Genomic DNA, 13,634 nt, shown 5'->3' with positions numbered 1-13,634 from the left:
GAGAAGGTGCTTGATGAGAGGGAGAGGTTGAAGAAGTGGGCAAGATAGGAACAAGTATTGGGAGAGAGGGAACGGAGGAGGGTAATACTTAGTTTGCAATTGCCATGGAACTGTCACACATCGGGATCTTAGCCGCACTTACCTCATCCTCCACTGTCATATCACGGCTACCTGGGTCCCTTATGGTCGTCTGCAGCATTCCTGTCCTCTACACCTCCGTTTGTAAACAAATAAATACTGTTTGTTCTGCTGCATGGGCGTAGCCATCTTGGATGCAGTCAGGTGATTCTTCCAGACCAACCAGATTCAGAAGCTGTGATCACATGAACTGTACAGCAAATAGTTGTTTGTGACACCCTATTTAAACCTGCTGCTGTGATCTGTTCATTGCCAGAACAACACACTTCTATCCAGAGGATAGTTCTTGGCTCCAGTGTTCCTGCCAGCATTTCCAAGTGCCCTGTTCCTGCCAGCATTTCCAAGTGCCCTGTTCCTGCCAGCATTTCCAAGTGCCCTGCTCCTGCCAGAATTTCCAAGTACCCTGTTCCTGCCAGCATTTCCAAGTGCCCTGTTCCTGCCAGCATTACCAAGTGCCCTGTTCCTGCCAGCATTACCAAGTGCCCTGTTCCTGCCAGCATTACCAAGTGCCCTGTTCCTGTCAGCATTTCCAGATTGCTCATTCCCCTGCTATATTCTACATTCAGAAAGAACATGAGCAGGAAGATCATCCAGGCTTCTAGGTTCTGTTTCAGTCCTGCTCCAGGTAGTCCCAAGGGTCCCGAATCTGATCAAGAGATACAGACGACTGTGACAGGAACATTGAGTTAATTGTTTTTGTGGATTCATGTCGTTTCCTTTCTTTGGATGTCTTGTATCAACCAGGTTTGGAGAGGGTCTAGTGGAAGGTGTTGGTCTTGTTTCTCTGGTATAGGTATGGTTTGATGTCCAGAGAAATCTAATGAAGAATTGTCTCTGGGTTCCAGTTGAAGTGGGTTAAATGATAGAGAAAAAAAATGGAAACCAGTGATAAATGAAATAGGCTGTGTAGCCAGTGTAGGTGATCGGAAAGGGTTCAAAAGGGCAGAAGGCTATTATTAGATATAAAAAATAAATAAAAATAAATATAAAAAAGCTCTAACAACAATAACATAGTATATTGGAGAGATTTCAAAATAGAAGGGTTGGGAGTTGGTTGTGGACAATGAAACAGTGTTGAATAAAATATATTAGCAGAGTAATTGGTATTATTTGATGATTGAGTGAAGTCATGAGATTTAAGAATGAGAGTAAATAATATGAGTGAATAAAGTAGAATGTGTGGATGAAAATAGGTAGAGGTGTGAATACTGATGCCATATATATGATACCATACCACCCTGCACAAAATAATGACTGCTTTTATATTTTAGGCTGATAAAGTATTTGCCATTTAGCAACCATGTGTACTTTCCCACCCAGCTACAATTGTTATCAACCCCCCCCCCCCCCCTTCTTAGACTGGAAACTTGTTTGGGCAGGACCACCTTTCCCTTGTGTCAATGCCATTGTGCTTAAGTTGTCTCATGATCCCCGCAATGTACAGCTCTGTATAATGTATCAGTGCTTTATAATATAAGGAATAATAATTTGTATAAATATACAATTGAATTTGATAAAATATATTTGTGTTTGTTAGCATTTGTAAGCACATTTCAATCCTTCTTGGGACTATATGAGGACAATGGGCAGTAGCACATACTTGCCAACTTTTTGGCGTTGGCTTCATGGAGGTGGGCGTGCAGGGGCGGGGCTTGATGAATTGCACCATTTTGGCCCACCCCCTAAATGATTGTCACAAGTTTGGCCAATTACAACTGGGCGGGGCTAAGTTGACACAATATTTGCATAAGTAAGCCCCGTCCCCTGCCAATTATCTATTGAGGGGGCGAGAACCGGGTGGTTTCCTGCTTTCCCGGGAGCCCAGGAGGTCTCCCAGAAATGCGGAAGTCTCCCGGACATTCCAGGAAGGTAGACAACTATGCATTAAGGAAAAGCAGCTAATGAATCTCTGGAGATTAAAGTGTCTTTTACATTTCTGTCTCCATTACTGAAGTCATGTTGTCTTAGCTGTCAGTCTTTGATTAAATCTTGGTCTCCATGAAAATGGCCATCTCCATAGGCATCAATACATGGACATAGGACACAATTTCTGAACTGTGTCATCATGCCACAGATGGTGAAGCCAACCACGTCTTGTACTGGCTCAGCACCAGGGAGAATGCCAGACTCTGCAGGGAGTGCGGGAGATCACCCCTATTTCAGGGAGTCTCCCTGACAGTCAGGGAGAGTTGGTCAGTATGCAGTAGCATTCTCAGTGTTTGCACGCTCTTTATGTCTCCAGCTGAAAAGGAGCACAGAGCCAGGTGTATTTAAAGCTTGACTGACTGATTGATTACAGGTTCTCCTATCAGTACAGAGTATGTCATGAGATGAATGTGCTTATCTTGTGGAGATTAGTGTCCTGCTTGTTTGTCATGATGTGAGGAAAGGGTGCAAACAGGGAGCCAGATTGGACAGGAAACCACTACAGCACATCATTGTAGCAAAGGCTCCTGTCACATGGATTTAATAAAACTAAGTTCATCTAAGTTGTTAAAAAACAAATGATCTTACAACTTGAAGAGATATAATGCACATTATACAGCTGTAGTGCTGAGGAAATCTATCATCTAGGTTTCATAGAGACCCTGCTGCATTGCAAGTCAGAGAATGCAGCTCAGACTACATATATCAGACAGTCTGGGACTGAGTCTTCAAATGAAAACATTAAACCTAGTAAAAGCATTAATGTGATTTTCTTGTTACTGAATCTGGTGGTTGGAGTCAACAAAGCTTTTCACACTAACCAACCTCTCCAGAATATGATACAAGTATAAAACAGGGCTAAAGTTCTGTACTTGTTACTCTGTGATCTATGAGGAACAAATATTCTTACTAGCAGAAGATAGGTGCCAAATTCAGTGCCACCTCTATGCTGACGACATTCTAATCTACCTCTTCCCTTCTTTCTTCTCTCGCGTGTTTGACTGCCTCTCTGCCATCTCCACTTGAATGGCTGAACACTACTTTATGTGCAACATAAACAAAACTTCTCTCCACCACCCAATGTCCACCCCCTCCCAATTCTCTCATAGTTGATTATGTCCCCCTCTCTCCTGTTCCCCATGCACACCTTCGTCTATCATCATCATCATCATTTATTTATATAGCGCCAACATATTCCGTAGCGCTTTACAATTGGGGACAAACGTAATAAACTAATAAACAAACTGGGTAAAACAGACAAAGAGGTGAGAAGGCTGCTCGCAAGCTTACAATCTATGGGACAATGGGAGATTGACACATGAGGTTAAGTATACATTTTGCATCTTGGCCCAGCCAGACTGCAAAGGTAAGGTGACTCATAAGCTAAATGATCCTGTCACACAACAATGTTGGTCCGGGGGTAGTTGTCTTGTGTGAAATTGTGTAACAGGCTAAAGGTAGTGAGGTTAAGATGGTGGTTGAGGAATATTATAAGCTTGTCTGAATAAGTAGGTTTTCAGAGAACGCTTGAAAGTTTGTAGAACAGAGGAGAGTCTTATTGTGTGAGGGAGAGAGTTCCATAGAGTGGGTACAGCCCGAAAAAAGTCCTGTAACCGGGAATGGGAGGATGTAATGAGGGTGGATGAGAGACGCAGATCTTTTGCAGAACAGAGTTGACGAGTTGGGAGATATTTTGAGACAAGAGAGGAGATGTATGTTGGTGCAGCTTTGTTGATGGCCTTGTAGGTTAGTAAAAGTATTTTATATTGGATTCGGTAGAAGACAGGCAACCAGTGTAGAGACATACAGAGTGATTCAACAGAGGAATAGCTATTTGCAAGGAAAATCAGTCTTGCTGAAGCATGCAAAATAGATTTTAGGGGTTTGAGTCTGTTTTTGGGAAGACCAGTAAGGAGGGAATTGCAATAGTCAATGCGGGAGATGATTAGTGCATGAATTAAGGTTTTAGCAGTGTCTTGTGTGAGATATGTGCGGATTCTGGAAATGTTCTTTAGATGTATGTAACATGATTTAGATATAGAGTCAATGTGGGGAACAAAGGATAGGCGTGAATCAAGGATTACACCTAGGCAGCGAGCTTGTGGGGTGGGATTTATGGTCATGTTATCAACAGAGATAGAAATGTCAGGTATGCTCTTGTTGGCGGGTGGGAATATTATTAACTCTGTTTTAGAAAGATTAAGTTTGAATTGACGAGAGGACATCCAAGATGAAATGGCAGAAAGACAGTCAGTTACACGGGACAACACAGATGTCGAGATATCAGGAGAGGATAGATAGATTTGGGTATCATCCGCATAGAGATGATACTGAAAGCCAAAGGAACTTATTAGATTTCCAAGAGAAGCGGTATAGATAGAGAACAGCAGAGGACCTAGCACCGAGCCTTGTGGTACTCCAACTGATAGGGGAAGCGGAGCAGAGGTGGCTCCAGAGAAATTAACAGTGAAAGAGCGATTAGAGAGGTAAGATGAGAACCAGGATAGAACTGTGTCTTGAAGACCTAGGGATTGCAGCGTTTGTATGAGAAGAGAGTGGTCAACGGTGTCAAATGCAGCCGAGAGATCAAGGAGAATTAGGAGAGAGTAATGGCGTTCAGTCTTAGCAGTGATCAGATCATTAACAACCTTGGTCAGCGCAGTCTCTGTGGAGTGTTGAGAACGAAAGCCAGACTGAAGAGAATCCAACAGGTTGTTTGCGGAAAGAAAGCGTGTGAGGCGAGTGTAGGCAAGTCTCTCTAGAAGCTTGGAGGGGCAAGGGAGCTGAGAGATGAGACGGTAATTTGAGAGAGAGTTTGGGTCGGAGTTTTGTTTTTTTAGAATAGGAGTAATCACTGCATGCTTGTATAGTGATGGAAAGATGCCAGTAGAGAGTGAGAGATTACAGATTTGAATTAGAGGTGAAATGAGCACAGAAGACAGGGATCTACCAATTTGCGAGGGAATAGGATCAAGAGGACAGGAGGTAGAGTAGGAAAATAAGAAGAGCGTAGAAATTTCCTCTTCATTTGTGGGGTCAAATGAAGAAAGGGTGTCAGAGGGTAGTGGGAAGGAAATGAGCTGATGGCTTGTTGAGGAAGAGGATACCATTTCTAGTCTGATCTTGTCAATCTTGTCCTTGAAGTAGGAAGCAAGATCCTGGGCATTGATAGTAGATGGAGGGTTCGGGTGGGAGGATTGAGAAGAGATTTAAATGTATTAAAAAGATGTTTGGGGTTAGAAGTCTGAGCATAGAGAAGAGATTGGAAGTATGTTTGTTTTGCAGTGTCCAGAGCATTTCGATAAGATCGGTAGATAGAAGTATGTGGGATGAAGTCATTAGAGGTGCGAGTTTTACGCCAGTGACGTTCTGATTTATGGGAAAGTTTTTGAAGATTTTGCATTGCTGTAGTGTGCCATGTCTGACATCGAAGTCGACGTGTAGTATGTAGTGTCGCTGGAGCCACTTGATCAATGGCTGTTGCTAAGGTTTGGTGGAGATGAGGTACTGCCATCTCAGGGGCGGAGAATGTAGAGATAGGGAAGAGAAGGTGTTGGAGAGAGGTGGAAAATTCTTGAATATTAATAGAATGAAGATTTCTGCGGGTATGAGGAGGCTTGGTAGAGTTAGACAGTAGAGAGGTTAGAGCACTGGGGGTGAGCGTGTAGCTGATAAGGTGATGATCCGAGAGGGGGAAGGGTGTGTTAAGAAAGTTAAAAAGTGAGCGTAGTCTAGAGAAAACAAGATCAAGGCAGTGGCCATCCTGATGAGTAGATGATTCAATCCACTGTGAGAGGTCAAGTGAGGAGGTTAGAGAGAGTAATTTGGAAGCAGCTTTGGAAGGTGGGTTATCAATGGGGATGTTGAAATCACCCATGATGATGGTGGGGATGTCTGAAGATAAGAAGTGAGGGAGCCATGCAGAGAAATCCTCAATAAATTGTTGGTGTGCTCCAGGGGGACGATAGATCACCGCAACACGTAGGGAGAATGGATTAAAAATGCGAATAGCATGTACTTCAAAAGATGTGAACGTGAGTGATGGGACATTTGGTAGAACTGTGTATGTGCACTGTGGGGAGAGAAGTAGTCCAACCCCACCTCCTTGTCTGCCTTCAGGTCTGGAGGTGTGGGTGAGATGGAGGCCACCATGTGAAAGTGCTGCAGGTGAGGCAGTGTCTGATTGCATGAGCCATGTTTCTGTTATTGCCAGAAGGTTGAGGTTTTTTGAGAGGAAGAGATCATGAATGGAGGGAAGTTTGTTACAAGCAGAGCGTGCATTCCAAAGGGCACATTTAAAGGACTTGGGAAGAGAGGGGAGACAGGTGATGTGTTTGAGGTTTGCTATAGAACGGTAGTGTTCTGATGTATGTGTGTGTGAGGAGTGTGGGGGACCTGGATTAGGTGATATATCACCAGCTAATAGAAGCAGAGTGAGCGAAAGATAGTCAAGGGGATTGTAAGATGTGTGGCCTTTTATTTTCTGGCGACAGGTGGAGGCTGTACTTGTTAGAGATAATAAATAAGATAACAGTTCATGGGTGTTAAATAGAGGTGAGTGGAGTAATGCAGGTGCAATATGAACAAATTTGTGTGTTGGTGGAGGGGTGAAAGATGACACAGTCCTAAAGATCATGCCATGAAATGAGACTAAGAAAAGCAATTTGTGAAACATTGTGATAAAAGGGGTAAAAGCAAAAAGCAAGGGTATTTTAAGAATTACCTCTTAGCAGTCTTCCATATAAATAGACAAGTAGTGCAGAAATAGGCTGTGGCAGATGCAGCTTATTGCTGGGAGTAAAATCAAGTCAAATGTAGTCCAATGTTTGGCCAACTGTGTTGTCTAACTGTGCATTTTCGTCCACTTTGTGAGAAAATCCCACTTAGTGTAGAAATCACACACGTCTAACCCCACATACGTCTATGCTCTTATCAACTACCTCCTTGATTACTGCAATCACCTCCTCTTTGACCTGCCTGTCACCTACCTGCCCCACCTGCAGTCTGTCCTGAATGCAGCCTCTCCCCCAACCTCCAACCTTTCAAACATTACTCACCTCTTTACACTTGCCTACCCCGTCCCATCCTAAGTTGACTTCTTCCTCACGCCCCACTCTTGTTTTCCGCCACACCCATTGTCACAGATTGTTCCCCACCACCAGTATGTTAGGTCTCAAGAGCAGGGCCCTATCCTGTCTTCACCTCCTTGTCTTCATGTCAAGCTTTCTTTACATTCGGCTCTGTGTCTTCTGATGTAAGTGTCTATAGAAAATGTTCATGCCCTGTCAAAACCATTACCCTTTGTCACATTACAACATGGAAATTGAAATATATGATATCAAACCTTTTTCCAGCTGTATTTACACATTAGAACCCTCAATATCAAAGAGAAAATAACAATTACAAAATGTATTAACAATTAATATAATTTAATTACTAAAATACCTGGTTTGTATAAGTGATCATACACTTAAAGAAACCATTATAAACTTGCTCAGGTACAAGCAATGACCTTCCAGATGAACAACAGGCTAATTGGCCACCACCTGACATCATTGTAGTGGTTTTGATTTCTTCAGCATAAAACCATCTTCCCTGATGATCCCAATACCAGTGTGCATGGTGAGGCAAAGCATTCACCACGTTTCACTAGATGATTTCAAAAGGGCATCAGGATAAAGTTGTGAAAGGCACAAGTTAGGAGAAGGATTTGAAAAGATATCAAAGGATTTTTAGTATCCCTCTGAGAACTGTTCAAAGCATTTTAAGAAGTGGAAAGCGTATGGCACCACCAGCTCATTGCCTAGATCGGACCATCCCTCCAAACTGGTTGGCGGTGCCAGGAGGATATTGTTCAGGGAAGCTACCAAGAGGCCATTGGCAACTTTGAAGGACTTACAAGTCTTTATGGCTGAGATTCGTTGGTCTGTGTATGTGATAACTAAGCTTTACACAAAGCTGCCCTGCATGGCAGGGTGGATAGAAAGAAGGGACTTTGTGCCGCACTCAGTCTCATGTGAGCTTTGCAAAAAAAAAAACTTGAAAGATTCTGATGCCAGGTGGCAAAACGTTGTATGGTTAGATGAGACAAAGATAGAACTTTTTGGACTGAACCCTAAGCACTATGTTTGGTACAAACAAAACACAACACACCAGCCAAAACATACCATACCTACTGTGAAGCATGGTGGTGACAACATTATGTTGTGGGGGTGTTTATCTTCAGCAGGGACTGGACAATTGGTCAAGATTGAAGGGAAGATGGATGCTGCCAAGTACACCCAAATTCTTAGGGAAAATTTGTGGCCCTCTCCTAGACAGCTGAAGATGGGCAGGTGGTTCACCTTCCAGCATGACAATGGCTGAAGAATAGAAAGTTGAATGTCCTTTACTGGTCAAGTTTTAGCCCTGACATAAATACAATAGAAATTTGTGGATGGACTTGAAGAGAGCATTCTTTCGCTGCTCACCATGAAATATGAATGAATTTGACCAATTCTGCAAGGAAAAATGGACAAATGTTCTCCAATTAAATGTGCACAAAGCTGGTAGAGACATATCCAAACAGACTTATGGCTGTAATTTAAGCAAAAGGTTCCTCTACAAAGTATTTAATCAGGGGACTGGTTGCTTTTCTAATCCTGTTATTCTAGTTTTTATTTTATTTTATTTTTTCATTTTTTATTAATGTTCAGAACTTTTGCTTTTTTTCATTTGTTGATTGTTGTAAGGTGAAATGTGCAAATAAAGCTGTGAAAAGTTTGATTTAATTTATAGCAATTTCTGTGGTGTAATGTGACAGGGTATGATTTTCTATGGGCACTTTATTTTATCTTGTATCCTGATGCAAACTGATGTAACTACAAACTCTGTTGAGTAAAGGAACTCCCCTGTACTTTCCCAGTCCCTTACAAAAAAGTTCTGGAGAATATAGTGGAGTCTGCTATGATCTACAACCAGCTCACAGAAGTAGCTTTAAAATCTTGGAGAGGCTGACAGTCATGTTCCAATTGCTGTTACTATGTGGAAGAAGCGCAACATACCATTGGAGCAGGAGTCCACCTGTTACACAGAACTTAAATAACAACATTCCTCCCCACTGAATGGAAGTCCAGGTGAATGGAGGGTAAGAACCCCTGGTAAAGATACCCAACAGGGAAGAGTAACAAATGGCAAAACACAATTAGGCGTATATTTACTTATCTGCAGGTTTGAAAAAGTGGACACTGCAAAAAGGTGACATTTCTCATCCTCGTTACATTTTCAGAAATTTGTGTTGTTAGAGGAAGAAGGTTCAATGTGTAAAGTTAGGAAGTGAGAGACAGCAGTTTCAGTGAAGTCAGCTGGATGCCACACAGTCTGGAAAGACAGTACAAGCATGGAAGAGGCAGCTGTGACACAGTAGTGATGCTACGAACCATGGGAAAAAGTGACATTTTAGCTCCTAGTAGTTGACAGTACTGGGCAAGGAAGCACAGAGTCGAACACACTCCCAGCGTTCACCAGGGACATCCACAAGGAGGTTTGGCCTAAGCTGCATGGTTGGTGCAGGTTGCAGCCCTCAGAGCCATCTTCTAGCGATCTAACTGGAGACAGAAGTAAAGAGTAGTGGACTACAAGGGTCAGTAACTAAGCAGACAAATGGAAGTGCCCAGTGGTTTTCTGAAGAGTAGTTAGGGAAGCCAAGCTCAGAACCAGAGAGTCCATGCAGAGCCAAATCTTGAGGAAGAAGAGTAGTTGATGAAGCTGAGGCAAAAGAGTAGTCAGGGAAGGCAGGAGTCAGAACCAAAATATCCAATATTAAAAAGAACCTAAGGGAACTAGATAGCATAGAGGAACCTGTACCAAACTACAATGAATGTAATCTATTAAACTGGCACTAGAGCAGTGCCAAAGATGTATAGAGATGGTAATGAGTTCCGGGGCTCAGTGACGTAACTCCAGCTGACCACCAGCAAGAGAACTGCAAGTTGCATCCCATTGCCTAGCAATGGACATGCATGCTTAGTGCGCCATGAAGTTGCGCTCATTGTTGGGGGACAGGCGTGTACTGCCATAGGAGGAAGGCATCTGTATCCCTGCAGGAGAGAGAGTGGGGACAGTGCCTGAGAAGTGATAACATCTATCCTTGAGTAGTTCGACAATTAACCAGGCAACACCTCCCAGTATTTTTTTTGTAGACTGATCACGGTGCCATCTGCAACTGTTTGTACCACAAAGTCACTGACATCTCCTCTAATGTTATAGTGATGTCTTGAGAGACTCGTCCATCCTTTTCTGTGTGATTAAGAACCTTATCTTTAGAATCCGAGCTCGCTGGAGACAAATTGCAGATAAATTCTTTCTGAATAACATCATCCATGGCACCAGAATGGTTCTTGCTATGAAAGTGACTGTCCTCCTTGTTCCCAGGTGTTGGGAGCATGGAAGTCCTTTCTCTACCTTCAACAGACCACCTGTATTTTGTGTAAGGATGTGCAATTTTTTGTGCATTGCATTCTTTATCTCTATTCTGGAAATGCCTCTTTTTCACGTCCAGTGGCGATATTACCACCATTTCAGGACATGCAATGCTTTTGGGGTCCTGAGGTGAGGGTGGACCCATGCTCTGCTTTTCTGAGCATGTGCAGGGGCCGGAGCATGATCATCGAAGTCCTGTTTGGGTTTTTGGTTCCGGAACTGAATGTTATCGCCAACAAAGTTACAGCCAACCTTAGCAGTTTTATGGCCAACGGTAACTCCGTGATGTGTAGGGCTAAACCAAAAAAGCCACATTGCCATTGAAATCTTTCATTTTCAACAGCAATAAGACTTTTTGTCCATTGATAACTCCACCCCCGAGCCCCTACACTAAACTAATTTGTCTTCTCAAACATGGTTTTATATCATCAGTTGTATAACACCTGCATTATCTATAAATCAACGTACATAATACATATAGTGGCTGTAAGAGATTGTAATAACTTTCTGAGTTTAACTTGTTCACATTTCCAAGAACAAATACCATAATTCCATTATACCATAACAAGTAGTTCTGCATTTGTTTTTTAATCATCGGAAATCTAAATCATACTTGCCAACTCTCCTAGAATGTCCGGGAGACTCCCGTATTCCGGGTATCTTACCAGGTATTTTCCTGCATCTGTCCACTTTCTAGTGAAGTGAGCAGATTTTAAGCCTCAATGATGCGATTCTCGGGAAATCGCATCATTATGGCTCGCCCCCCCATGGTAAAATGACGCCTTGGTGTCATTACGTCACGGGAGGGAGCAAAATGACTCAATTCACCAAGCCCGGCCCCTCACGCCCCCCTCCTACAGTGATCTCCTGGAGGCCAATCTAGAAAGATTGGCAACTATGATCTATATGATGCTAGCAATGCTATTTCAAGCTCTTTAGAAGAAATAAAAATATAGAAGGCAATTTCCGATTCCACATTCCAAACAGAAAACAAAACAAAGGTTTAACTCTTCTAAAAGTGGTGCTATGTTTGCAAATCATCACAAAACATTTACCTACACTTCTATTTCCTTCTGAGAGCAAGACAGGGAATTATATGGGAGAAACATGAAATTCCAGGTATGGGATTCGTTATCTGTAACCCAGGTACCGTAAAGACAAGAAATAAATCATTTCTGCTCCACACACGTGATCACTGAATATTATTATTGTAATTGAGGGGAACTTTGCAAAAGTATTTAGTGAGGAGGGAAATGTTGGAGGCAGTGTGGGATAGGGGTCATTTTTAAAGATAATTTACTGGATTTTAGGAACATGCCCAAACTATGGAAAAGGCTTATTTAGTAAACACCAAGTTCCAAGAATTACAGATAAGAAATCATGATACATGTTCGTAGATTGCTGTAGACTCACCCACACAAAGCAGAGTAACCCAGATGTACACGGTGCTCATTCTTCTCCTCCAAAGCTCAGATTTAATACTAAACCCAGGCAGGAATTTGTGAAATGAGACAGACAAATTTACACACAGCACAAATTACACAATAGAACATTGATCATCTTTCAAGTAACAAATTAGGGAAGAAGAACAGGAAGCAGACATTTCTAAATAAACGATGCACCCATAGAGCATCAGTGACACATCAGACACTTGCTATATATGTTTAGTTACATAAAATAAGTGAAGGAACAAAGATGTGTAAATTAACCTATAGTGTGAGTCAGAACACAAAAGATAAAATCCACCGATGATTCAGAGGAAGATAAACAAAACCTCCTGACACCACAAATGGAGATCTGAATGTTACAACTTTCCTTAATAATGTTTTCTACTAATTAGAGTGAGAAATAAAATTTATTTTAAAGGTGGCCACAAACGTAACCAATGGTTCTTCATGTTGCCCTAAATAATCATCATGTCCAAAAATGATCAAAATAAATGTTCTCATTATCTCGCATGCTGCCTTCACCTCTGTCTATTGATGGGGCTGTAATATTCGTTTTATCGCTACCAATAAACATTGTCCAACGCGATTATTGTGGTTCCAATGCACAAAGAGAAGCATAAAAGATATAACAATAAACAGGAAAGTATAACCTCAAATACATTACATTTTTGCAAAGCACGTCCTGGGCCCAGGTTCAGATACATTCCTGTTATCTGTTGTCAGGAAGAGAGAAAGAAGACACAGGCCCAGGAAGCTTAGATGCAGTTTCAGTTAACAAAAAAATCAGTGATGATGTCACAATGATAAACTAAAGCCTTTTATCATTGGTCCAGGAGTCAGGTCAGTCCAGTACAATGCAAATCATAGGTAATTTCAAAGGACTCCTATGATAAAGTTGATGCCAGCGCAATACAAACAGCTGAGCACATGTTGTGCCTAAGGGAACTGACCTAATCAAGTTTAAACCATCATCAGCTATTTATATAGTGCCACGAATGCCACAGCGCTGTACAGAGAACTCATTCACATCAGTCCCTGCCCCATTGGAGCTTACAATCTAAATTACCTAACATACAGATACTCACACACAGAGAGAGAGAGACTAGGGTCAATTTTTATAGCAGCCAATTAACCTACCAATATGTTTTTGGAGTGTGGAAGGAAACCGGAGCACCCGGAGAAAACCCACGCAAACACAGGGAGAACATACAAACTCCTTGCAGATAAGGCCTAGGTCGGGAATCAAACTCATGACCCCAGTGCTATTAGGCAGAAGTGCTAACCACTAGGCCACTGTGCTGACACAAACCAACCTATTTGCATTCCAAACACAATATCATTTTGAGCATTAATCCTTTCTCTTCCATAACTAGCGATTGCAGGAAGAGATAGATTCGCTGACAGTAGCAGAGTCCTGATGGTAATGTGAAGATCAAAATGACACTAAACATGATACATTTCCTATATCCTGAGCCTAAGATACCTTTAATATATTATCATTTATGTATAAATAATCTCTAATACATTTTACTAATAAATAAATGTGAATTGGAACCTTAATAAATATGTACTATTTGCAAGTGTAAGTGCGAATATAAGGTGTGTGTTATTAATCCATGCAATTGCGTCATTACGCATGGCGTACTAATCACAATCGCACGG

General features: G+C 41.9%; 1 protein-coding gene across 3 annotated transcripts in view; it reads right to left on the bottom strand.

Annotated features, from left to right (window-relative positions):
- The window catches only part of LOC142102468 (uncharacterized), a 75,959-nt gene extending 63,921 nt beyond the window's left edge, over nt 1-12,038 (bottom strand). For 2 of the 3 annotated variants that reach the window (XM_075187335.1, XM_075187336.1), the window contains exon 1: nt 11,938-12,038. In XM_075187335.1, the coding sequence (XP_075043436.1) occupies nt 11,938-11,977 (40 nt within the window). In that variant the 5' untranslated portion in view covers nt 11,978-12,038. The remainder of the gene's footprint in view (nt 1-11,937) is intronic. The other variant, XM_075187337.1, reaches the window with a different exon arrangement.
- Between the last annotated feature and the right edge of the window lie 1,596 nt (nt 12,039-13,634).

Source organism: Mixophyes fleayi, chromosome 1, assembly GCF_038048845.1.
Source record: "Mixophyes fleayi isolate aMixFle1 chromosome 1, aMixFle1.hap1, whole genome shotgun sequence".
Taxonomy (NCBI): domain Eukaryota; kingdom Metazoa; phylum Chordata; class Amphibia; order Anura; family Limnodynastidae; genus Mixophyes; species Mixophyes fleayi.
Note: the sequence above shows the minus strand (reverse complement) of the source record. Positions and strands in the feature narration are given on the sequence as shown.